Source organism: Pimephales promelas, chromosome 13, assembly GCF_988280905.1.
Source record: "Pimephales promelas chromosome 13, fPimPro1.hap1.1, whole genome shotgun sequence".
In the NCBI taxonomy this organism is placed as follows: domain Eukaryota; kingdom Metazoa; phylum Chordata; class Actinopteri; order Cypriniformes; family Leuciscidae; genus Pimephales; species Pimephales promelas.
Genome location: NC_142781.1, coordinates 21,347,655 through 21,374,767, shown reverse-complemented (window position 1 = coordinate 21,374,767; position 27,113 = coordinate 21,347,655). Strand labels below are relative to the sequence as shown.

Sequence of the window (27,113 nt, the reverse complement as noted above, 5' to 3'; positions counted from 1 at the left end):
TACTTTCAGAGGTCAAAAGCATTTTAGGAAATCTTCAGGTCAATGTTTGTGTGTTTAGTAACACTTTAGTTTAGGGTCCAATTCTCACTATTAACTAGTTGCTTATTAGCATGCATATTATTAGGATATTGGCTGTTTATTAGTACTTCTAAAGCACATATTAATGCCTTATTATACATGACCATATTCTACCCAATACCTAAAGTTAACAATGACCTTACTTACTATTAAAAAGCAATATTTCAGAGTTTATTGAAGCAAAAACCGTAGTTAATAATGAGAATCGAACTCTAAACTAAAGAGTTTTCACACTCAAGTCCTTGTCCGCAATTGTACAGTGCCTCTACATTCCTAGAGAGAATGATTGGTGGCCCCAGGGATCTTATCTACTGCTGGCTCTCAAGCCCACCAGGAGCCTCCCTTTCATCCGTGTGTGTGAAGCGTGGCTCGGTCAGCTCCGATCAGGGGCTCAGGGTCTCTTTTATGTGTGTGGGGAATGCGCAGACCCTTGGCTTTATCAGCGGCCCCTTCCCTCTCCCCTAACTCTCCTTCTTTAAGTCCCGCTCTTTGTTCTGCCTACAGATGCTGTGAAGCAGCACTGCCCTCCCCACCCGGCCTACTCAATTACTGTCAACCACTGGCATGCCTTTACTGCACTGCCAAAAAAGCTACTCCACAAAGACAGATAGACAGACAGAGAGAGAGAGAGAGAGGGAGGCTGGATGCTGATGGGCAGAGGGTTTGCCGGCAGTCTAATATAGTGAGATCAGAGGGAAAAAGAAAAGGGAGGAAGGGATGAGGATGAATAGATGTAGATCCACAACCTCCTCTCATTGAATGTTGGAAAGCATATGTTGAGAATGTTTTCGGTCTATGTTTTTCAGTATAACTCCCACTCCTCTGGGTGAGGGGAAGAGTACAGTGACCATAGGTCTTGTCCAGGCCCTCTCTGCTCATCTCAAGCTGAACTCCTTCGCTTGTCTGCGACAGCCCTCCCAGGGCCCAACGTTTGGAGTTAAAGGTGTGTTTTTGTCTGTTTGCTTTACATTAGTTTGATATTTTAGTGTATGGATAACAACTAACAGCAATTTAAGGAATCATAGGGCACTTCCCGAAGGTTGTACCAAAATGTAGACATCAGAATTAAGCAACCTTCTAAGATAACGTGGCATCACATGTCCTTTGTATATTTTCAAATGAGTCACTTATTAGGCAGTACACAGCAAGGCAGCTCGCAAGGTCTTGGATCAGAGCTAATGTCTGGCTATCTTGTTTTCTTTGCGGTGTGTTTGTCAGTCTGCTTCATTATTTTTTCTCCCTGCAGGAGGAGCGGCAGGCGGGGGATACGCACAGGTCATTCCTATGGAGGAGGTGAGTGACAACAGACATCCTGTCTCCCGCTATCACAAAGCCCTTTCCCTTAGTATGCCACAACTGATGAAAGACCTTGAAGAACTCACACAGACATTGAGAATAAATAAAAAGAAATCTCTAGTGGTTTCAGACTTTTGGATTATGCGCTTTCTTTTGTTTTGTGCTTTTATAGTTGATAATCTTTTATTACAAGTCAATATCAGCAATTCCATTCAATTTGAATGGAAAGTTTAAATGGAAAAATAAAAACATAATTAAGAATTTCTTCTTAAAATATCCACATTTTGCTTTTAATGACTCATTTTTCAAAATAGTTCGACTTTTATGTCTAGTTTAGATTTTCAATTTGATCTTGAGCAACATTAAATGTGAATGTGTGTTTATCAGAAGCTCCAGAGAGTTGCTTCCTATCTCTCACTTTCTCTGTTTCTCTCAGTTTAATCTCCACCTTACAGGAGACATCCACGCTATTACTGCAGCCAATAATCTTGTGGCGGCAGCTATTGATGCCCGCATTCTCCATGAAGCTACCCAATCTGACAAGGTAAACAATCATAATGTACAGGTATTTGTGATTGGTCACAACATAGAATCTCAGGGATACAGTCCTGTTTGAAGTCAATAGTTAGTTCAATAGCAGTGTAATTAAAGGGGATTGTTTCTGCTTCTATACTATTCTGCCTCTTTTTTTTTTACTTCCTTAAGCTATTTTTTTGTCTTATAGGCCCTGTACAGCAGACTAGTGCCGTCAGTTAATAGCGTGAGACGCTTCTCTCCTATACAGCTGGCTCGCCTGCAGGTGAGTCTGAAAGAGATCTTTGTACCTCTGACTTTTTAAACTTTGTACTTCATAATGCCCTCATCATTTGACACAAAAGTCACTAGAGCAGTGGATTTCAATTAGTGGGATGGGAGCTTCAGTAAACCTCCAAGGGGACTCTAAATTACTTAAAATGATGTAAAATAAGACAAAACAAGCATTAAAAGAAACTAAAGTTATTAAAATTTATATTTATTTCTTAATTTAGTTCATCCCCTCAATTATCATTATTTTTCATATTTATTGAGGAATCAGGCTTTCTGTAATCTTTGATACATTGGGCATCTAATTTTAAATGTCTTTATAAAAACAATTTATATCTGGCAAAGTCATGTATATTAATAAAACCTGTGGACATTTTTCAAATTATGATACTTTTTTCTAGTTATGCCAAGCAAAACATTCTATCAGGTTGAAACTGAAAAAATAAATTAATTTGTTTTTAGTTCTTAACCAGTAAATAGGAACTCTGTAAATGCAGTACATCTTGTAACCAACAGGGGCCCTCATATAGCCACTGCGAAACTAGCTATTTCTTTCTTACGAGGCTATAATTCACAGGAAGTGTCATCCTACACAAGTTTCAGTGTTTTTCTCTTTGTTTAAGTATTGTGTTATATTGACTGTGACACAGATAAGCTGAGAGACGTCATTAAACACAAACTGTTCATGTTTGCTCAGTGACAAGATTGGGTTGACTTAAATCTGGAAAGGCAAAGCTGGTAAATTTATGAGAGAGACAACCAACGTCTCTGAGAGAAATCAAATTAAAAAGATGGTCTGAAAGAAATTTATGATGACCACACAATTTCCTCAATTTCTGAGTCAAGGCCAACACTTAGAGCAGTAATAAAAATGTTTCAATAGTAGGTTTGTTTTATGTGAATGAAACAGTTTTTTCATCATGGTAATCAGCACACTTGTGTCTGTCTTTTCCTCTCTGTTGTGTTTAAGCGTCTTGGAATAAACAAATCTGACCCCAGTGACCTCACACCGCAAGAGGTCAGCGCATTTGTTCGTCTTGACCTTGACCCTGAGAAAATCACATGGCAGCGAGGTAGGATCTTGTGCAATGTGGATTGCTTCACTGTTCTTCACATGGTATGTACTTACGAGAATCCCCCGATGCTTGATGGGGTCACGGAAAGATTTAGAGATTGTGGTGCAGGAAATATGATACGGTACACAGACACAGTCAGTGAGCTGAAGCAAGCAGTATGACACAATATTTGGCCATCGGCTACATTTGACTGATTTAATACTACTTTCGGATATCGGATATTTCGGATAAACTATCGAATAGTGGAACGCGAGTTTTTGAGAACTAGTCCCTTCTTGAACACATGTAGTTCCAGGTCTACTCTTCGCACCTGGGAGGGATGCCAAATGTAGACCTGCGTCCGTTTATGACGCATTGGCCTTTGATAGCTGCGATCACTGGGGGATGAGATTCAGCTGGATTGGGGTGTTTCCCATTTCACTCGTGGCCACCTGGGAACATCTGCTGCCTTTAGCCTACATTCAGAAGATAGTGCTGCAATGACTGATGGGATATTTATTCTGTTGGTTCAAAAGTGCACACTAAGATGAGGGGCCTGGAAGATTAAGAACAGCTTTACATCTCTCTCCCGCTGCGAATGCAAAACTGTCTGTGTTTGAGAAGATCCTCACAACTTTCTCTGTGACATTCATAAATGTACTGTAATGCTTAAACCGTTAGAGTTTCCCATGTTCATTATAGGAAGATATCACAGTGAATAATTATGATGATTATAATGTTCAGATAAAATGTTTTCGGTGTGCCATATGTTATGTACACTGTTCTCACAGATGGATGAATTCAAACTGATACACAAGAGGAATATGGGAGACAGCCAGAAAGCAGTCTTAACCACTTTTGTCATTTTTGTTGCCCATGACATGTTTAAATTGAGGCTTATAATAATTGTTTGCATTTCTATGAGAAAATACCAGAGGGTTTGAATTCTTTCCCCTCCATCTTCCTGGCCCTTTGGGAGTTGTGTTTGTCTCATACTGCCCCCTCCTACATTTAGCTTGGCTACAAGAAAAAAAAAAAAAAAAAAATTCAAAAAGTCTTTAAGGAATGTATGCTTATTGCAAGGTTATGGTTTTGCTTGGCGTCCATCCCTCTGGGTCTCTTTAGGTCTTTCTTTTTTTGCAATTCATTAGATTCTCATACATCTCCTCTGCAGTGACTGCCAGATCTGAAAAAATCTGTCCAGCTTGCAACACTTAATGTCCAACTGAGTTCCCTTATGACACGATTCTCTCTGGCTGTTGTCTTCAGATACAACTCTGCTACCTTGAGCAGGTAGAAAGAATGTGAAGTTATTGCAAACTGATAAACAATATTGTATTTGTAAAAAAAAATCTTGAAATATTGTAATTGAAATGTAACAAAGTAAGTTGTGGGAAGGACGAGGCGGAAAATGTTGACCGTTCACAAACTTTACTTATTATATTATATATTAAGGGCAGCAGCCCCTCATGGACGACTGCCACACACACACAAAGAAACAAAACAACATACTGTAAAGGTCCAGGCCTGGTCCTCTCTCGAACTTCACTGTTGTCGTTCCTCCTTTTCTGCTTCCAAAGCTCCTCTGTGAGAGAAGCGAGACCGGTGTAGCACTCTCAGCCTTGTCTTGCTTGCCACACAATAGATTTAAAATGCTTAGTTTTTATCATGAATAGAATAGAAGTTAGAACATCCATTATGGCTGTTCTTTGCACACTGCCTGGTTAATGAACACTTCTTTCTTTTCAGTCAGGCATTTTTGGTTAATAGCTTGTTTTCACGTGACGTCACGCCACTGCGTTGCCATGGCGCGAAATGCAGATGGAGGGCAGGAAGTGATTTTCTATATTTAGGAAGCACTATAACACACTCAAAATGTCTATGTTTTGCGTCGTTTATGGTTGCTCAAATCGATCAAACCATGAGGAGTTTTTATCGTGTGCCAAAAGTTGTTGTTCATAAGGGGGGAAAATACAAGAAATTGACAGAAAAACACCGGGAAAAATGCCTTGCAAACCTACGTCTGCGTTCAGGAGGAGCCGAATGGGAAAATGCCTGTGTGTGTTTGTGTGTGCAGTGATCACTTCGTCAAATGTGAGTTAATACCTGAATAATGTAATTATAAGCCAAATAATGTGTTTAAATACACTTATGTGGCTGTTTGTGTAACGTGCCAGTTTCCGAACTTTGTAAAGTCAAAGTATCTGTAAGACGAGTTAGTTGCTGATATCTACAGTCTCGATGGCAGGCAAATCTCTCAATTCAGTTGAAAATCGGTCCTCTTCATAACGTAAGGATCACGTCCAACAAATGTTTCGATTTTCTGTTTATATCTTTCTCTTGTAATAGCGTCTAAAGTAGTACAGTACGGATTTTCCTCCATCTCGTCCATTGTGCTCTTCACTCCTTGCCCTCCATCTGCATTCCGCGCGTCAACACAATCACGTGACTGCAAACCACCTATTTGATAATTTGATTTTGGTTTTAAAAAAAAAATGGTAAAACAAAGTCTATTTGTCTGGAGGACAAGGAGGGACCCTTACAAATAAAATCAAAGCATAAGTAACCCAACAAGTGAACTGTCCAATAGCAACTCGATTGACAAATAAATAAAGAAAAGCATTTGACATATCGACATAGAATAGAAATATGCTTTATTCATTTACTAAAATAGAGACAATTAAATATATGGGTTTTAAATGTCTTAATTTGTCAATTCAAAATGTTTAAATACATTTAGAGAGGAATAAGTTATCAATTAATTAAAGTGTCACTCCTTGTCCTCTGTATATTTAAGGTGAAGATAATCAGTAAAGGGTGACAAGTCATGCTGCTTCAGGCAACTTGGACTATAGTGCACCGGTCATGTTGATTTACTTTTTTTAGTGCTTTTACAGTATGTCGTTTTTGAACCATGAAAGTTTCGGTCCCATTCAACTGCATGGAAATGTGTGACTAGTACATCCTTAATTATTCATATAGGGTTGGAGCTTTCCTGTTGCTCAAACAGTCAAGCATTGGCGCTTACAACGCCAAGGTCATGGGTTCCATTCCCAGGGATGGCAAGAACCGATAAGAATGTAAATGTGTACCTTGAGATTGGATAAAAGCGTCTGCTAAATGTAAATGTAAAATGAAATGTCACGAGGATGAGTAAATGAGCACACTATTTTTGGTAGAGCTATTCTAAGGTATAAAATCAGGCTTTTGTTTTCTTTTTATTCTTCATTCTGATTTCAAATTGTGTTTTCCTGTTTCCAACAGTCGTTGATACCAATGACCGATTTCTGCGCAAGATCACTGTTGGCCAGTCCAACACAGAAAAAGGTCATGCTCGCCAGGTATGTGCTTCTTCTGATTCAATATACCAACCGTTAAAGGTAATGCATGATAGTTTTGTCACTTTTCCTCAATGATTATGTGCCTCCCACAGCTCTACATCTCTTTCTCTATCCCTCTTTCTCTTTTATGTGTATTTCCCTTAACTGGAATAAAAGTCCTGCAGTATGTCAACTGCTGTCAGAAATAATTACTTTTAAACCAAATCAGGCAGATAACAGCATGCTTCTCAATGGGACACAGTCTAAGTAAAAGCAAATGTTTGAAAAAAGGTGTTATTGTGCGCATTGCAAACCCTCTGAGCTGGCCAAGCATTTGCTTACATTCGTCTCCCTCCCACTGTACCAAAACCACTAAAATGTGCACTACAGCACAGCACTTTTGTTCTTGAGAGACATACAGTACAGAACACTATATGAGTTTTGGACAGTGAGCAAGTGTGTGTGTGTATTGTATGTTTGAAAGAGAAAACTAATTCACTTACCTCAAGCTTTGCAAACATTGACTCAGATCACCTCAGCTATTAGGGTGCTGTTAATGGACTTAAATGGCAAGTAATGATGACACAAGTGGTGTGTTAAGCGGCCCGTCTCTCTTGATAAGGCATCTGGCCACCACTCCTCTACTCCCAGCTGTTTTATTGGGAGAGTATTTATTAGCTGAGAGTTAAACCAGGACGGCTCTGCTTCAGTCCAGCTGGGGTTGTCTTGGACACATGTGGGAGCAGTTTACTGTATTGTGATAAAGAACCAGACATGGCAGATGTTGCGTGTGTGTGTGTGTGTCTGAGTCTGACAAATCTCTCCACTGTCTTTATTGCTGATTTGGATGGAAATAGTCCTAAATCATTATTGTGATGTGTTTGTGTGTTGGTCAGTATGTGAACTTTCCTCCTCTCATTCTTACAGACCCAGTTTGATATTGCGGTGGCCAGTGAGATCATGGCTATCCTTGCTCTGACAGATGGATTGGCTGACATGCGGGCCAGACTGGGGCGTATGGTTGTGGGCAGCAGCAGAAATGGCCAGCCAATCACTGCAGATGACTTGGTGTGTGTGTGAGAGCGAACTTGAGCAGTGCTGTCTTGCTCATTTTATGAAAAAAAAGACAGTGTATATATAATTGTTAAATGTGTATAAAGTGTATTTAAACTTCTCTTTCCTGTTTTATTCCTGTTTTTTTCAGCAACTGGCAAATATTTTGACACTGCTTTGCTCTTTGGTTCTCTCAGGGTGTAACCGGGGCTTTGGCAGTCCTCATGAAAGATGCTATCAAACCTACACTGATGCAGACACTGGAGGTGAGACCTCTTCCCTGTTCCTGTACCCCAAACTCTCAGTATCTTTTACACAGTCACTCGCTTGGTTGCTGTTTTTCTTTTTCTGTCTCCCTCACACATGCACACATAACTGTTCTATCTTGATGGAAACTCCCAAACTTGATACTCTCAGCGTTGGTGAAGTGATAGGATATTAGATGCTTGACACAGAAAACACACACTCCTACAGTAACACGTGCACATCTGGTTTTAGTTTTGGCTCAGTGGGAGTGTGTCTCTGTCTTTGACTATCAAACCCTGAACACTATGAGAAAACTGGAAATGAGAAATAGACAGTGGTGAAAAGCCTGATTGTTGGAATGCCTTTCATCTTTATGGCTTTTAAACATGCTAGTAATGACTAGTGATTGATGTTTGGTGTGTTTTTGTGTGTGACATGGATAAGAGTTGCATGTTTGTAGAGAGAGCCACAGAACTGCTTTGTGAAACCTTTCCTGCCATGGTTTCCTGTTTCTTCTGTGAAGAGGAATCATATCAGAACAAACCAGGCTGTAAAGGGTTGTGGGAATATTACACTGGGCGATAATGTCCCTGATGGGATTGGGATGTATGCAAGTATGTGTGTGAACGAGTGAGAGGAAGTGTGTGAATGCTTGAAAGATATGCATGTGTCCACAGATGGAATGAACTAATCCTGTTTGATTGACAGTAGACACAAGATGTGAGATGTGTTGAGAGTGTCTGGAGAAAATGTGTCTCTGATTGATTGATGTTAACTTATTTTGTGTGTCTGCGATGTTAGCTGTAGGTTCGGGACAAAACTGTCCCCAGCTAAATCTTATAACTTCCCTTTGGGGACATTAAAAAATTATTCTTTTATGGGTAGTTTAGATTTGTTTGGCCAAGTAAACCATTTGTTTGTGTGATGCTTAGAGAAACACCAGTCTATTATATACACGAATACTTTTATTCAGAAATAAGGCAGCATTAAATTAATCAAAAGTGACCGTAAAATGATTTAAATTTCTATTTTAAAAGCTAATATTTTGAACTTCATCTCAGAATACTTAAATTTGTCATGATCTCAGCAAAAAAAAAAAAAAAAAAAAAAAAGAATTTCAATTTGTAGCTATTAGTTAAAGGTGTACTTCAAGATTTAGCATTTAGCTAAGTCATTTAGAGTCATACTGTATTAAGTCGTAACCAACCTGTTCCTGCCTTCTGTGCTCTTTCTTGCCTAGTTTTTCCTGTTTTTTAACTTTCCTGGCTTGGCATACCAAATCCCTCCTCTTTTCCACACATTTGCAGGACAAAGAGCTCCAATCTTTCCCTTTCCAGTTTTTTGATATTGTAGTTTTTTGTTTTGTTTTGTTCTTTGTAGCAAAACTTTTCCAGAGGACAGTTCACTGGAAAACCATACTCTTTCCATCACTCATTCTTTCACTTTGACTTGTTGACAAGCTGCCACTGATGTACACTTTCTGGGCAAACTTGTTGCAGTAAATTGATTTGTTGAATTGTTTTGCAGATGGAAACATGTTACTGGTTGACCTTTGTCAGTACTGATTGATGTTTTAAACTTGTGTAAATCGTTTAGGTTATAATGAGCTACACATTGTCAAAATCTACCTATAGTTGATGTTTATCACATTTCATCAATTTTATATGAGGGTTCAGGTAGTGCATGACTAAAAAGTACTGTGGATGCACACGGCACGGCACTTTATCCTTTTGTCCAAAAACAACAACTTGAAATAAAACTGTGATAGTAGAAAATGTTTACTACAAACCTACAAACTAAATAAGAAAACTTTTTGTGCCCTGCGGTTTCTGAAAATGCTTTTTGATAATGAATCAAGTAAATAATTTTTTTTTTTTTTTTACAAAGGTATTAAAGTGAACTGAATCAATTTGATGAATCGTCTCAGGGCTCTGGATGGCTTGTGTTACTAAATAATTTCATGTCTTAAAACATGCTTCACTTTCCTCACTTGACCATCTTTTGGCTCTTTGAGTCTTAAAAGGTGATGTGCTGATGTAGAATGTTTTGTAATGCTTATGTCAGCACCTGCAGAACTAGTGAAAGGAGGATGCCATAATGCAGAGATAAAAGTTTATGTAAATAAAAGAAGGTTGTCTCTGTTGATGGCAATCTTTTTTTCTTCTCTTTTCAACCTTCCATCCTTTTCCTGAATTTAGATGACTTCACCATCACTCCATTCTTTGTTTTATATGTACTCCCTTTCCATCTTCCTGCACTCTCCTTCCTGTCCCTTCAGTTGTCAGTGTATGTGGTGTTGCTTTTCAGTGTTAGGGAAGTTACAGAGGACCTCAGGGTCACCAGTTCAAACCCCACATTTTCACTGGGCTTTAAATGCTTTCTGGCTGCTGATGATGGGGATGATGAAACAGACTTTCACTGTTTAAAGTTTACTTGAGTTGAAGATCAGATGGAGCTAACATACAAGCTCCACCACATGTCTTTTATTTAAAAAACCAAAAAAAAACCAAAAAAAAAACCTCAGATGTGGAGATTGACCACTTAAACATTTTAGCTTGTATTGTCATTTACCAGCTTTTAACATGGCAATTTCTTCTGTAATTTTCAGGTAATTTTGATTCACAGTGTCAGTCATTTGTAATGCATTTCTGGCTTGGTATGCACTGATATTGTTTGTCTTTGTCATGTCAGGGCACTCCGGTGTTTGTGCATGCTGGACCATTTGCTAACATCGCCCATGGAAACTCCTCTATCTTGGCAGACAAGCTGGCTCTTAAACTAGTTGGAGAAGAAGGCTATGTTGGTGGGTGAACACACAAACACATTCAGTCGCACACCACTGCTTTTGCTTTTTGTAGTCTTATGCTTTTATTGACTAGAGACAAAGGCTATGCTGGGGGTAAGTTAAAGCAACAACAGTAGAGTGGTTTTCTGGTTCAAATCAGACTCCTGCTCAGGAGTGGTCGCACATGCTTATTGGCCTCTACAGTTTGAATAAAATCACAAGATCTGGTGTTGTGCAAAAAATCACCCTACAGAATCCTATCACCCCTAACAACCAACAATTTATAATGTAAATAATATATTACATGATGTATAGTAGTGTATGTGTAATTAAAACATTTTAATATATAAAACATTACGGTTTAAAAGTTTGTTAGTAATTTTTTGACCAATCTCTTATGCTCACCAAGACTGCATTTATGATCAAATTGATCGTTATCATTATATTGATCAAAAATGTAAGTAAAACTGTAATATTATTGCAATTTAATATATTTGTTTTCTGTTTATATTTTATTCCTGTGATGGACAAGCACAATTTTCAACAGTCATTACTCCAGTCTTTTGTTTCACATGATCCTTTAGAATTCATTTTAATATGCTGATTTGATGCCATAGAAACATTTCTTCTTATTGTTATTATTATCAATGTTGAATTAACAGTTTTGTGAAAACTGTCATACTTTTTTACAGGAATCTTTGAATAGGAAGTTCAAAAGAACAGCATTTTTTTGAAACATTAGAACATACTTTTGTAACATTAGAAATGTTTTTACTCTCACTTTTGATCAATTTAATGCATGTTTACTGATATAAAGTTTTAATTCCCTCAAAGTTCCTTAACGCAAAAATTGTAATGGTAGTATATAATTTTTTTAGCACTTTGTATTAGAATATTTTAAAGGCTTAAAGGTATAGCGGAGGATCTTTCCGAATTTTAGAGAAGACCCGCCCTCTCCAATTTTTTTTAAAAAAATGCACATGCACAAACACAACACTCTTGCTCCCGAGAGCTAGGGAACGTCATTGAACGCCTTGCACAATTATGTTGCAAATTCTAAACTAACTAAAAAAAATTCATAAAAAAGACAACATGTCAAATGCCCTTCCGTGTTTTATTTACTTATTATACTGATCGATTGAGTGACCGAGGACTCAAGACATGATATGTGCAACCCTGTATCACACGAAATACGTTCTGAGGAAACTATTTTGCAAATCGCAATTACGTTACATAGCAACATATAAGCAGTGCTATTACGTTGGTCCTTAACCTAATATCTCTCATTGTTAATACGTTATTTTTATACATAGTTGCATATGGAGAAGTAGCTTGTTGCATTTGTGTAATAATAAACACACAAGATTTTAGAATATTTCAGCGTGATACCATTTACCATTTTGGACAAAAGGCTACTTTAGACAAATTGAGATGTTTACCGTGTCTATGCGGTGCATGACTCGTGCCAGGGCTAGCATTGTAGCTTGCATTAACTTTTACTAGTGATTTTAAATGGATTTCTCCAAATAGCGTGACAAACTTTACCTGTCTGGTAGAATCTTCGCGACTGCGGCATCAGTGAGAAGCCCAACCTGTGCTTTTAGCGCACGCCAGCGTGTGATATTCACCCAAAATCTCTCTGGTCTTGTTTCTATATTCTGCGGCCTTTCTCTTCTTATCATACACTTAGTAAACATTTTTTCTCTTTCGACCCTCAGCCATTTTCAAAGGAATGGCTGAAACCGTAACTCCGACATAATACACATGAAAGTGAAAACTACATAGGGATGAGCACGTAGCCTATGACGGCCTTACGTAAACATATCACCAGAATGATTGACACTTAGGTGGACCAATAGTATAGACTACCCACCCGGAAAAAGAAAATCCTCCGCTATACCTTTAATGGCTAGTTAGTTAATGTTGCTAAGTGAGTGACTCAATGTCTAAGTGAGCAATTGGCTAGTGGCATGTCTTGCTGTTATGCTAAACCGTGGAAAAACAAGAAAGGTTTAATTTAACAAATGTATAGCTAATATAATATGACCATTTAAATTGCATTAATTGACCATCTTTACGAAGTTATCATGACGATAATTAATAAAATAATTTTCTACAAGTATATAGAATTTGGCACAACACTGAATCCTTTATCTTAAAACCCAGAAGAATGTTTATATTTGTTTTTTTTTAAAGCTAAATCCAACTAATCCTCTCAGTGTCGGCACACCTGAACATACAGGCCTGTGAAACACACACACACACACACACACACACACACACCGTCACTTTATCACTTCCTCTCTCCATTTCTCTCTCATTCCTTTGCTCCTCTCTATCCTTTTTATTCTCTATCCCTCCCTCCCCTGCTCAACGACATGCCCCAGACACTAAAAGAATGCTGGGAATGGCGGAGGCCCTGTGGTCCACGCTAAGAGCAGTGTAAGCTTCACCCCTTCATTTAAGGACAAGCTGAAGTGTGTGAGCCCAATGAAAACACTGCCTACTAAACTGGCCAAGAGCTGTGTTGAGTTACAGCCTCTGGAATTTGAGATACTTTTTCTGCCAGCGTGTAAATAGTAAATTCTTTTGAAAGAGGACTTTTAGGGCTACACGATTATTTGAAACACAGAAATCGAAATTGCGAATATTGCTTAGTGTGATGATCAAATAGCAAAGGCTGTGATTTAATTAATTAAATATATGGGCTGTGTGTTTCAGAGTGAAGCATGGCACTGGCACCGTGTTATTACATGCATACGGGGTTTTCAGTATCTCAGAGCAGCTTGGTTCACATTAAATGCTGCTCCACTCCATCTCTGCTTCTGAATTTAGGTTACTTATAACATGCATTTGGGAACACAGCATTCGGCAAAAAACTTCTCTATCTTGTAATGAGAACGAGAAGCATTTATAAACTGCCTGTTGACAAAAAAGAGAAGCTTAGGGGCTCCCTGCTGTTTTCTTTACAATTATAAGTTTGATAGTTTAATGTTTGAAAATGAAGAAATTAAGACAATTGTGATCAGTATTAGCACTGTAATTTTGCCGTTGTACAGTAAAATAACTTTTTATTTTTATTTTTTTTTTGAAAAATCACAATTAGAACACCAAACAAACCATGCAGCGCTAGTTGTTTTATAGAGCCCCAACCCCCAGAGGACAGTAGGAAAATGAATCGTTTGATTTACTGTATTGCAAAAGACAAGAATCTAGAACCTCTCTCGTTTGTTACATTCAAAGAAGTCCATATTGGACTTGGAGCGTCAGCATCAACAAACAGCAGGAATGCCGGGAGTTTGTTGACTTTTGCAAAATGTTAGTGAAGGAGGGGGACGTGTGTATGCGTTACCTGAAGCCAAGGTATGTGTGGTATGTAGTGTTTTTGCTGTGGGTGAGAGGGAGGACGCTGCTTCTATCAGCTGATTATACACAACAGATCTGCTTCACTGTTTTTTTTATTGTTTTGTTTTTTTGTTTTTCTGAGCACTTCGGTTGTTTTCCTGACTGGCATGGTAGTAACCTTTAGTCTACCCAAACTAAACTGATTGCGCTCAGACTGATAGATGTGCTGATAATTCCTTATTCTCTGAAAGTTCCTGAAGACCGATAACATACTCCCACCTAACATTCTCTGTTAGACCCGAGGTGGCTGTAAATCTGTGCATGACTGTTGTGTGGATGACCTGGGGATGTACTGTTTATAGGGAGCATCATAAAGGAGGTGGTTTACTTTCTTATATCACCTGGTCTTCCCAAGGTCATGAGCGCAGTCTGCAGGATAACGCTCTGATTCCATGATTTCTTTTTTGGCTAAAATGTCCTCCCTTTTCTCTCTTTGTCCTCCAATGGTCTAAATCTCAAACTGGACATCACAAAGATAGCTGTATACACACACACATACACACACACATGCATGCAGAGCTTCAGAAAATATGCCAGACCCCTCTGGTGGAAATAACAACATTACCCTTCCCATTCCCTCCTGCCCCAAAGGCCTGGGAAGTAGCACAGGAAGCTTGCAGAGTTCTGGGAAAAATGGATGCATGGAAAGACTCCACAGATGCTTACTGTTCATTGGCACATACACGCATTAATACTGACCTGTTCAAACCCAAACAGTAGATGTCTCTCACACACAAAACAAACAAAAGTGGTTTGCAGGGGGAAGGAAAATGGCTGAAATCATCTTGTCTAAACAGTTTGTGATGCTCATGTGTTGTACACCATTTCCAGCCTTGATCACTCACTCATGATGGCAGTAACACATGTGGAGCACTTACATTCTCACTCTTAAAATGGTTTTAATTAAACCCTTATTATAATGATTGGCAATAACTCTTCCTGGAATGTGGGGACAATTATATTATTACGTAAGTGTAGGTTGCTTTCATTTTATGTGTGAGTTGTCTTGTGGTCTTATCTGGCTCTGTGCCGTAATAAAGTGTTAATGCAGAATGTTTGTTAACATCAATATCTAGCACAACAGAGCAGTTTTTATATCAATGTCTTATTTATGAAGACTTATCATATCAATATTGTTTCATTTCCTGCTTCTTTACTGCTCAGTGACGGAGGCTGGCTTTGGTGCAGACATTGGCATGGAAAAGTTCTTCAACATTAAGTGTCGGACGTCTGGGCTGAGGCCTGATGTTGTGGTACTGGTTTCAACTGTACGAGCTCTGAAGATGCATGGAGGTGGACCAAATGTAAGTTTGTGTGCACATTCACATGTCCCTTCATATGCATGACTGCATTAAAAATACATTTGATATTTACAATTGTCTCTATATACTGTATATTTTTAAAGGTCACAGCTGGTGTACCACTGCCTAAAGAATATATTACTGAGGTAAGTTTATTTCCCAATCTTGCTTAAAATTATTATATTTGTAAGGCTAATTTTAGGAAGAACCAGATGTTTTGAACTCTTTTTTTTCTTTAACACAACTTATTTACTATCGTACTCCCACAATAAGTGGCGATATTGCTCCCCAAAGGCAGGATGAAAATAAAGAGGGTTGAAGTAAATGAATGAGGGTTTGCCCCACCTCGTTTGAGCAAAGGCCCAGAGCACATCTCCTTCACCCTCTCCAGCTTCCCTCTTCCTCCCTAATGTGGTTTGTGTTATTTAATTAACAGGGTAAATACAATCTGTGTTGTTGAAGCTAGAGACACAGAGGTGAAATGGGAGTTGTAGTCTAAGAAATGCCATACCTGCTTTTCATCAGTCTCTCTAAAGCAACCCTGCTGAGAAAATAACCCAAGTGCTTAAGCTAATTGTGTGGTTCTATAATGAAAAACAGAAAGCACCAAAGCATGTCTCCTAAGCCTGAGACTGGTTCTGCTCCATCAATTGAGCAACAATTGAGCTTAAAAAAAGAGCCGTAAGTTTCCCCTCAAAAAAGCTAAGCCGTTTGGATGACGTTCTCTAACTGACTCATCCTTTCATGAAGATGCTGATAGATCATCAGATCCAACTAAGATTTTAATGCTTTCCAATTTTGTCTATTTCATTTCTATAAAATGCACTTATTTTAAATCTTGTGAATTAAATTGTAGTTATAATTAAGTACAGACATTTAGACTACTTCATTTTGTTTTCTATTTAACAAATGTATTGTCTGTTTACTTTTTTTAATCAGAACTTGCAGCTGGTTGCAGATGGCTGCAGTAACTTAAAAAAGCAGATTCAGATCACTCGCCTCTTTGGAGTCCCGGTGGTTGTTGCTCTGAATGTCTTCAAGTAAGGATTGGTCCATTTTACAAAAACTCCAGCATGCAATTTCTTCCTAAAACGTGATGTTTAAAAAATATGGTGCATTAAATCATTAGAAAACAGCCATGGCTGACGCAAACCAGAGTACCAATAGTTAAACAAAGTGCTCTGATCCAAAACAGCGACAGACAGTGTCCTAATTTAGCCCTTTTGCACTTAAACGTGTCTTTCCAGTATGTCTGGAAGCCCACACTTTTTGATATGCCCTGTGCCATTTTGATTTTCCTTGTCGGATCCCATGACATCTTGCTTTCTTTGAAGGACTGACACTCAAGCAGAGATCGACTTGGTGTGTCGCATCGCAGAGGCTTCTGGGGCATCAGCTGCTGTTCCGTGTCATCATTGGTCCAGAGGTGGGCGCGGCTCTGTGGAGCTGGCACATGCTGTGAAGGAAGTTGCATCTCAGGAGAACTGTTTTCAATTCTTGTACAATCTGCAGGTGGGGCCAGTTATAACATTAATAAAATATTAATTAGTAAAACCGAATCCCCTCAAAGACAGAGCAAATTGATTCTGATGGGTGGTTTAAATATGATCGTATCTAAAGAAGTGTCTTGTACGATTTGCGGGTTGGTGCTTTCTGAGTGCTGTAAAGCCATCAGCTGGTTTGAGTTAACCTTTTTGAGTTTGGAGGTTGTGACTGATTAAGTGATGCTATGAAAGGCACGGTAATCTCTTCTCTTGGCTCTGGCTGCCCTCTATTATCCTATTAGAGGTCTTGGCGCTTGCTATCCCAATCATCTACATGGAGAACTGACTGGGGGGATTTTTGACCACCAGATAGGCAGAAGCTACATTTTAGAGCTGATAATTTAAAAAAAAAAGAATCATTTCAAACTGCAATACTTTTTATCTCCCTCACACTCCTGCTTTTTTACTCCCTTGATCTGTTGTAAATGTTATGGTATTTTTATTTTTACAGGATCCTATTGTAGAGAAAATTCGGACAATTGCACAAAAGGTTTATGGTGCTGATGACATTGAGCTTTCACCTGAGGCTCAAGCTAAAATAGACTACTACAATCAACAGGTGAGAAGAGCTGTACATTGCTATTTGACTTTACAAATGCACAAACAGTTTTCATATTTGAGCTTGTTTTTTTATAAATATTTTCAGACTTTTAATATTCAATATTTATCTTAATTTTATATATTTTTAATTATATGCATCAATATAACAGTACACAGTTATAAACTACAATATATATATATATATATATATATATATATATATATATATATATATATATATATATATATATATACTTTGTATACACAGTTTTGAATGCATATATTGCAACTGCTGATTCAGTTTACTAACTCTTTGCTACAAGGACAAGGATGTCTAATGATAAAAAAATTGAAAATTTGTTTAAAGTTTTCACAATTTGTCTTGCATCATCTGATGTTTTATATTGTTTGCAAATATGTTTCTTGTGGTGTGTGCTCATTGATATTAAATGGTTAGATAATCTTGGCCCAATGGGTGAATCTCTTAACATAACGGATGTCAAGAGCCTAGAGCTGATGTTGTGCTTATCTTATGTGGGTATTAACTGTCTGTAAATTTCTCACAGGGTTTTGGTGCTCTTCCTATCTGCATGGCCAAGACCCACCTGTCTCTCTCTCACATGCCTGAGAAAAAAGGTGTTCCTACCGGTTTTATCCTGCCCATCAGAGACGTCCGTGCCAGCATTGGGGCAGGGTTTATCTACCCCTTAGTTGGAACTGTAAGTGATTATCCTTGAAATCTGATGGAAAATCTTGTTCTTTTTTTTCATTCTGTCTGCATGTCTACGCTTTAAAGAGCCTATTGCAGGTAAAAAAATCTTAATTTATAGGTAACCTTGTATGAAAATAACATATTAACAGTTAATGCAGGATTTAAAATGTTTTAAAACAACATGAGGGCACTAATTTAGTAGATAAAATGAGCGTTTCCTGGACTGCTCGTAAAAACGGCTTTTTTTTCAACATAGCGCCATTTGACGTCATGTTAGGTAGCCTCGGCTCAGTGCAGAGAAGGGTGGTATTCAGTGAGAGCGGTCGTCAGTCAGTGTGCTTTCAGTAGTTTTTGTATTTGTCATCATCATGGTAAATTATTGTGTTTGTGGAGGTTGCAAAAACTCCAGCCTGTCAGGACTTCAAGATCGAGTCCACAAGTTTCCATTACAAGAAAAGGGACGGTGCTATAGCCTATCTTTCGTTCCTGGTGCGGTTTGTGCAGGTGAAAAGACTGGATTTCTATTCCGCTTCGGAAAATGCGGTCGTGTGTAGCGTTCACTTCAGATCAAATGATTATCATCCCGGCGATATGATGGAGTTCATCATGGGATGCCGAAGCAAGAATATTGATCATCGTATACTATACCAATGGCATCAAATAGTGTGATATAGGGAACTTAGTCATGCCCTAAATAGAGGCAACTTGTAATTGAAAAACAAAATTGGTTGTTTAAATACTCAAATCTTTAATTTTCTGTTTATGTTATAACCCAGGTGAAAAAATATGTATTAAAAATGTACCTGTATGCTTTTAGTACAATAGAAATATACTCGAGTATAGTTTTTATACATTTAATTGTATAAATCTACCCTAAACATACTAATGTCTGCTGGCCTGTTATAGGATCATAATAATCTGTACAAGATTTTTACAAGTATTTAAAAGTACATTTTAAAGAAAATCTAGTTCCTACATTATTTTTCTATGCATTGACTCGTTGGGTCCTCTAAACTGCAATATGCCCTTTAAATCTTTTGATGCCATCCAATACCTCTTCATATTATGTTGTTTTATTACTTCCTTTGCTGGTAAGTAACTGGGTGTTTCAATTGCTAATAGGATCCAGGATTACGATTGAACCTATGATCTATGACCTCATTGGGACTTTTAAAAACAGCATTCAGGCCAAATTCCTCTGCCCTCATGTTTTTGCTCTCTAAAAACCAATATTGCCTGGCCTAAGGCAGTCAAGGCCATTTTCAATAATGAGAAGTCTATTGGATTCTCACTCAGGATTCATGATGAAACCTGTGAATCGGCCTTCTAAAAACAACCCTTAGAGCATGTGTGGTTAACTTTTAAATTACCAATGCTTGCGAGTATGTTTTGTGTGTGTTTGCATGTTTTTTGCATGTTTTGCATGGGTTTTTAAGATATTCCATCCTTGGATTTTTTTTTAAAGCGATAACAACATTTATACATGCATGAAGAACAATGTAAAAAAAACTAATCTGTTGGTTTCGCTGTTTAAAGGTTTGATTATTTTGATTTGATGATATCATGTGGTGATGCTCTGTTGGAGCATCCTGACCAGCTGGATTTTGCGTTGTGACTCATTTTGGCCAACCAGTGGTGGACCTGAGGAGTTTGAGGAACCCTGAACTGTCATTGTTTTGTGATTTCAAGTTTTTAATATAAATAACAATGTTTGTCCACTGATGCTCTATCCTTTGTTATTAATTGGCTATAGCCCTTCCTCTTGCTAAAGTTTCCTTTAATAGTTCCCCAGTTTGATTGAGCCAGCATTTTTGTATCTTTTTGCCATTGTGTGTTTTGTGGGCCGGGTGCGGCTTAGGAAAGGAAGCTCATTTCCGGGTTGAGAGTGAGGTCTTGGCTACGATATGGGGTCAGGGTCAGGGTGAGGGGTCCGCCGTGTGGCTTGCTGGGAGATGGGTGACTGTGACCCAGCCCCTCCGGTCTGACCACCGCTCTGTCCCTTTTCATCTCCATGGGCCTGCTGCGGGACACACGGCCAGCACTCGTGACCTCTCACCTTCAACCCCTCAGAATTTGCTGCCAATGCTTTGAACTTCAGTGTAATAATCTCATCATCTCTACATCTGCTGTTCTGTTTTTTTTTTTTATCTTTTCTATCTTCTGCTTCTATATCATTACTCTGCAAAATGCCTCAAAACAAACTCCTCAGTTTTAATATATTCATTTTTATTTTTCCACCCATATGAAACGCCAGGACATGCCTGAATTTTTTTTTTAACAATGTGCATAAACGTTTGTTCATTCTTCTCATTTCACGATGGAGTCTTTTCACATGTTCTTGACATGCCGCCGCTTTGTCTAAATATAAATTAATTGTTGCAGTCCGACAAGCTGTAATATTAGTTTGAGAACTATACAGATAATAGAGTTTAGTTAGTGTGAGCAGTTACCCACTGAAACAAACTGTTGCAGTTGTTCTCTTATGCCTCTGGATCTCGCTGAAATATACATGTGCTGTGGTGGAGAGTGTGGATACTGTGCAACAAAGTTTGCCGATCACCGCAATCTGATCAAACTGCTTGCATTTCTGAAAGAGGAAATGACAGAGTCTCCTGTTTTGCTTGGACATTGTGCTTAAAGGGAGAGTTCACTTTGAAATACATTTTTAAAATGTTTTAGCTTACCTCATGGGCATCCAAGATGTAGGTGTCTTTGTTTCCACTGTATTTTCAATTTTGAGGTTTTTAGGTCAAACCGTTCATGTCTGTCAGTCATTTAATGCAGGTATATGGTCACCACCTCAAAGAGCATGCACAGAGAAGTCCAAATTAAACATGATTTAATGACTCGTAAATGTAAGTACACATTGATGACACAAAACAAGCGGTTTGTGTGAGAAAAAGAACAGTATTTATATCGTTTTTACCTCTTGTAATCACAGCCACGTCCAAGTGTTCTGAGGCCGTGGGCGCTTCTGTCTGCGCAAGTGGTGGAAAGGGGCTGGAAGTGATCTCTCGCACGGTTGCGAAAAAAAAAATCAACGTTATATGTTGATAGATCGAAATAATCTTACATTGCGATTTCCTGTATATCTAAATATGTTTAGATCTTCGCAGTGAAAGGTAACGCTTCCGAAATCTCTGTGGAAACAATGAGTGACGTACATGCGCGGGATATCACTTCCGGCGCTTGCGCAGGCCAAAGCATCCATGCCCTCAGAACACTTGGACGTGGCTGTGGTTACAAGAGGTAAAAATGATATAAATACTGTTCATTTTCTCACACAAACCGCTCGTTTCGTGTCTTTGGCCATCAATGTGTACTTACATTTACGAGTCATTAAATCATGCTTAATTTGGACTTCTCTGTGCATGCTCTTTTTAATGAACACATGCTCCCTGTCTTTCAATTATAGCTGGCATGTAATCATTATACAGGAAAGCCATATCAATTCCAGTCATTTCTGTGCATTACTGTGTGGCTCAGGCTACAGACAGGTGTGTGTTGGTCTGCTGTTACTTTCAATGCTAGCCCCTGAGGGACAAAGCAGGCATGAGGGCTTACAGGAGGAAGTAACTGATGTCATGCACCAGATATGTGAGGGAGGGGTCAGCCAGAGAACAATGAGACTCAGCGGATCTTAGCATCCATTCAGCTCAGGAAATTTATTGCCCAAAACCGTGTCTGCTGTAAGCTGCACAATGAATTCCTGATGATACTGCTGGAAGGCTTATGGTGTTCTGGCAACCTGGCCAACACACTGACATGAACACATCAATAGTAGAATGGTGCAATGAGCATGTTCAGTAAAAACTATTAACAGACACAAAAGTCTGCGGTAAGGAAAACATGGCCCATTTGATCCAAATATTCAAATGAATTAAGTTGCTGTTTGTTATGAACAACAGTTATTACATTATTAAGTATTGTGTATGGGAACAATTGTGGGGATTTCTGTGCTTTCATTTAATAGCATCTATATTTTTTGTTTATTTGTGTAGCAATGTTTTGATGATTTGACACAAAGTGAACACCTAAACCTAATGGAAAACACAAATAATACTGGATTTTATGTGGAGATTTGTATTCTGGCCAATAATGTAATCTCTTGTATGTTTTTGGCACAACGACATCTCAAAACCACACAACCAAGGGGTTGACTTTGTAAGAACATTTGAGACCGTTTGTTGAGACCGTTTTGCTTTGGTTCAATGTTCTTGGTTGGTGTGGATAATGTCTACCTTCATCCTCTGAAGTGCACATAACCACAGAAAACAAAAGTTAATCAGTCATGAAGAATCTGAACTGAAGTATTTCAGATTTATATCATCCATGGCAGTTTGGAATTGAGTGAAGCAGGACCTTATCTCTGAGAGATTTACAGTTTTCATTCTCTGGGTAAAATTGTCGGATAAATGATGTACTGTTTCGTCTGTCTTGGACTGTTTTTTAATGATAATTTAATTAAGATAATTTCTTTCTTTTACTTGTCTCACATGTGTGCCAGTCACTTGATTTTAATCTGTGGTATATTAAAAGATGGCTTGGCTTCAGATTTTGTTGTTTGGGACAAAAAATTATGACCTTTTTACGTCACGTTTTACGTGAAGTTTTACGTGAAATGCAATTAAGTCTACATACTTTCAAAGGTAACAATTTTTTTAGGAAAATCTTGTGGATAGGGATATAGGATAATCTTGTGCATATATAGACTGACCTGTCAGTATTTGCAAAAATCTTTTTTTAAATAATATTGTTAAACAGTAGTAATAGACACAGTTTTAAAAGCAGGACAAAATTCAGGTCTTCTAAGAACCACAATTGTCTCTTAAAAGTGCATTCATTAAATGATTTTAAGGTTTGGTTTTTATGGTATTAAGCATTAGGCTCTGTTTGTAGTTTAGATTTGTCTGCTAGTTTAGTAAAATCATTTGGACGTTACAAGATTTGGCTAGAATAGGTTTTTACACATGTGTAATGTTTAAGCTGCTGTTTATAACATTAGAGATGAAAGTCTGTCTAGCTTTGCCTACACTTTTGGAAGAAAAGGTTTTAAAGCGCTACGTATTTGGAACCCCTAAAATGCAATGCATGAATGATCACAAAATTCAAGATATATGGGTTAAAAAATGTACTTAATCAATATCACACGAAGAGTGCCATTTCAGTTTTTATCCTTCAAAAATCAGCATGATTAAAATGGGATATTAAGTTACTACAACACTTTAATAAACAATAATTTAATTACAACTGCAAAATGTTGCGGAATAATGTAATTTATGAATAACCTTTGTGCCAAAAGGGTTCTTTCTTGTCATTATCATCATTTTTTTTTTTGCATAAAAGGTCCTTTGCAGTTGAGTAAAGAACCCTATGCTACATAAATAGAACCATTTTTTTCTCAGAGTGTAGTTCCATATTAAAAGTATGAATGCTGTCTTTGTAGGCATTATAATGGACTAAAAGTTTTGTCTTCTGCTACGTGCGCTCTGCTCTTCTGCATTGTCTTTTCATATTTTGCAAGCTGTTGAGTTTCTCCAAGGTGCTTTTTTGTCTACCACTATTCTTCCTGACTTTCACAGGAGCAATATCATCAGTTACACTTTTAACTTTTGAGTTAAAAAGAATCAAGGAGAAAATGCTTGGTTTTAAAGATATAGTCTTTATAAATAGCACAAAAGTGTTCTCATTTAAGCATCTCTTCTTGACAGACACATATTGATCTCTCCTGCCATTTAAACCTAGATGTATCATAGAAAATACAGAAATGATCAGACAGTGCTACATTCTTAATAACAATCGATGAGATGTTTAGAGCCCCACTGATAATTAATCTTGAGTGTGGCCATGGTTGTGTGTTGGACCATGTACATGCTGAGTTAGTTTTGATTTGTTTTACCATATTGGTTTCTGCATTATCTATGTGAATGTCAAAATCTCCAGCAAAGGCAAAATATTCTTTTGAAGGCCTTAGATTTTCTATCATGTAATTGAACCGCAGTAGAGAAAGATTCAGGCACAGTGGGTTCCCACTTGTTTGGAAACATTTAAGAAATTTACTGTTATCATAGCGGGGACCCGACACATACCACTCAGAGCTGGTATCAGTTCTTTTTGATTCCCCTCGAACCGATGGAGAAGGGTGTGAGCCTGGTGCTGTAGCAAAGGGCGAAGAGCTCTCACAGAAGGAGGGGGAGGGCTGGGACCGCAGGCTTTGGTGGTTGTTGGGCCTGCCGTTTTTTGGTTGACATCTGGGGGCTTGCAGCATAAGAGTGGGATAGTTTGGTTCCAGCATACACAGTTTTTTCCAGTTTCTCTGAGAAGCACAGAAGTGGGGATGCTTGAGAGAGGATAACGTGTCTGGGGAGAGAGCCTGTTGCTCTGGTGTTATCGGAGGCTGTAATGTGCCGTCCTGGTTTCAGGTAATAAAAGGAGATCAAATATAAAAATTATAAAAGCGATAGAGCGATAAAAAATATAAAAGCAATAGAGCATGGGTGACTAATCTCGGTCCTGGAGGGCCGGTGTCCTACAGAGTTTAGCTCCAACCCCAATTAAACACACATGAACCAGCTAATCAAGGTCTCACTAGGCATAATAGAAACTTTCAGGCAGGTGTGTTGGACCTGGTTGGAGCTGAACTCTGCAGGACATCGGCCCTCCAGGACCGAGATTGGTGACCACTGCAATAGAGCAAAGCACGGAGCAGTAAGCAAGAGCGTCCAAACAGTAGCTGAGCCGGAAGCAAGGGTGTAGAGTTACATTCAAGATATTTTAAGGCATGAATAAAAAAACATTACTGTAAAAATGTTGAAATATGCCAATTTGGTGATCAAAGATAAGTTTAAAGGTATAAAATTAATAACTACAGGTGAACTTTAATGCATTTTTGCTTTTAATATGTTGTAGTTTAATTATAGCTTTTAGAACTTATATCGAACAGGATTTAATTTTGTTTGTGTGACCTATGTAATTGTCTTTGTAGTTTTAATGAGGCTGGAAAGCACTTTGGTCAACTGCAGTAGTTATTAATGTGCTATAGAAATAATTTTTGTATTGTAGCTTGGAATATTTTCATATTTTGTATAGAACTTCAATACACTGATAAATAATACAAAGATATGACTTTTTAAAATACTTATTTCTGCAGAAAACGTTCATCAAGGCATCAAGATGTGGCATAAAGATGGGGATATTTGCTATGAAGGGGGTGCTTGGCTTTGCTATAGCACCATGGCCCTATGTGTTCTTAATGCAGGCCTGCACCCCTGTACCCCTTATTCAGCACAAATCCAAGTGTTTTCATATTTGCAATTAGTTGTTATACTGTCATTACTTTTGTAAACTTGTACTTATCACATGTCCCAATTTCCACATAAAAGTTGGAAAGTCACGTGCAAGGTTGTTTTTTTTTTGTTGCCTACAACCAACCTGAGTGAATCTAAAGGCCATTAAGACTAATGCAAAAATGCATTTCACAAAAACAAACTACGAATCTCTCTTATGTTCATTTTTTAAATGTATATATGCCTCACAAAAAAAGGTTTGTTGCCCATCAAAATGCTTTCTTGTCTTTTCATTTCTTTCAGATGAGCACCATGCCAGGCTTGCCTACTAGACCCTGTTTCTATGACATTGACCTTGATCCTGTGACTGAGGAGATAAAAGGACTCTTCTGAGGACGTTTATTCTGTCCCATACATGCACTTGACCAGTAAGAACACAACTATGCTTGTCAACAATGACTTAGGTTTTGTGCTTTACTCATGCCACGCCCCAAAAAGATTAGATTTGATTTAATATAGAAAGACCATCTCTCCTTATCCTAATTTTTTGTCCTCTCTCTTTCTTTCCTCCATTCTCAGGTGATCCCCACTGTCCGTGTAGGCCGCCATTCATATGCCAATGATTACAGCTCATCCACTGCCTTCTAAAAATGAAACTACTGAGAGTGTCAATTCTACAATAATAGCTTCCTTTATGAATTATGTATTTAGCAGGTTTTCATTTAAATGTACTTTTAACTGTTTAGACTGAGTTTTAGGCTTTACATTTACATTTTTCTTTCTCTAAGCGTTTGTTTACATAGTGTTTACAATTTAATGATGCACAAAAGCTTTTTAACCCATTCCAGCTTATAACTCCTAATTCTTTAATATTTCTGTTTTATTTGTTTCAGGTTAGTTATGGAGTACAGTAACAGTTTTCAAGCGAACTTCATTTATATTCTTTTTACTTGAAAACCTTTAGCATTCTCCATTTGGAACAGTTAATAATTTAGATCAGTTTCAGATGTTTGTTACAGCCAAATAGGTCATGAATCCAATGTCTGAGGAGCTTTTATTTAGACACTACACAAAACAAAATGATAGGTGTTAGTGATTTGTTTGACACTTCTCTCTCTCTCTCCCTTATAATATAAATGATTATAAATGTACAAGTGTTACATACTTCAGTCTACCCATCTATGCACCTTTTCAGCATGCATGAAAATACATGCCAGAAAATCTTGTTTTAGACATTCCACTGTTATCTGTTATTCTGAGTCTTAAACTACAGTGTGCTACGTGAGTAGAGAGAAGAATTCCATTAACTGTTGCAATAGTTGTGTATGCTTCATAACCTGTATTTTTCCAGTGATGATAGATTGTACAATGAAAAAGGCAGTCAGAAAACAAGATGATTCGCCATAAAAAATAAAACGGTGATAAATAAAACGGTGTAAATACTTTGAATTGGATTGTGAACAATATCATTTTTTTGTTTTTATCGATATGCCACTTTTAAAAAAAGTTTGATAGTCATTATGTGTCTGTGAGAGAATGCATTCGTGATGTGTGCACATGCATGAGTGAGTTAATGAATTGCTAATCCATATTGAGAAGTCAGACTGTTGATCCACAAAGGGGAAATTCCTTCAGATTAGATTCCTTGGTCTTTTATTAGGATAAAGAGCTGTGCTGTATCGAATAGT

General features: G+C 38.0%; 1 protein-coding gene across 1 annotated transcript in view; it reads left to right on the top strand.

The window, feature by feature from the left end:
* mthfd1l (methylenetetrahydrofolate dehydrogenase (NADP+ dependent) 1 like) overlaps positions 1–26,145 on the top strand; it is a 31,816-nt gene extending 5,671 nt beyond the window's left edge. The window contains exons 12-28 of the mRNA XM_039693344.2: positions 885–1,021; positions 1,325–1,371; positions 1,811–1,918; positions 2,099–2,173; positions 3,149–3,251; positions 6,498–6,574; positions 7,481–7,621; positions 7,804–7,872; positions 10,544–10,655; positions 15,207–15,346; positions 15,448–15,489; positions 16,283–16,383; positions 16,678–16,855; positions 17,339–17,446; positions 17,994–18,146; positions 25,729–25,853; positions 26,005–26,145. Of these exons, the coding sequence (XP_039549278.2) occupies positions 885–1,021; positions 1,325–1,371; positions 1,811–1,918; positions 2,099–2,173; positions 3,149–3,251; positions 6,498–6,574; positions 7,481–7,621; positions 7,804–7,872; positions 10,544–10,655; positions 15,207–15,346; positions 15,448–15,489; positions 16,283–16,383; positions 16,678–16,855; positions 17,339–17,446; positions 17,994–18,146; positions 25,729–25,818 (1,681 nt within the window). The 3' untranslated portion in view covers positions 25,819–25,853; positions 26,005–26,145. The remainder of the gene's footprint in view (positions 1–884; positions 1,022–1,324; positions 1,372–1,810; positions 1,919–2,098; positions 2,174–3,148; positions 3,252–6,497; positions 6,575–7,480; positions 7,622–7,803; positions 7,873–10,543; positions 10,656–15,206; positions 15,347–15,447; positions 15,490–16,282; positions 16,384–16,677; positions 16,856–17,338; positions 17,447–17,993; positions 18,147–25,728; positions 25,854–26,004) is intronic.
* The last annotated feature ends 968 nt before the right edge of the window (positions 26,146–27,113 follow it).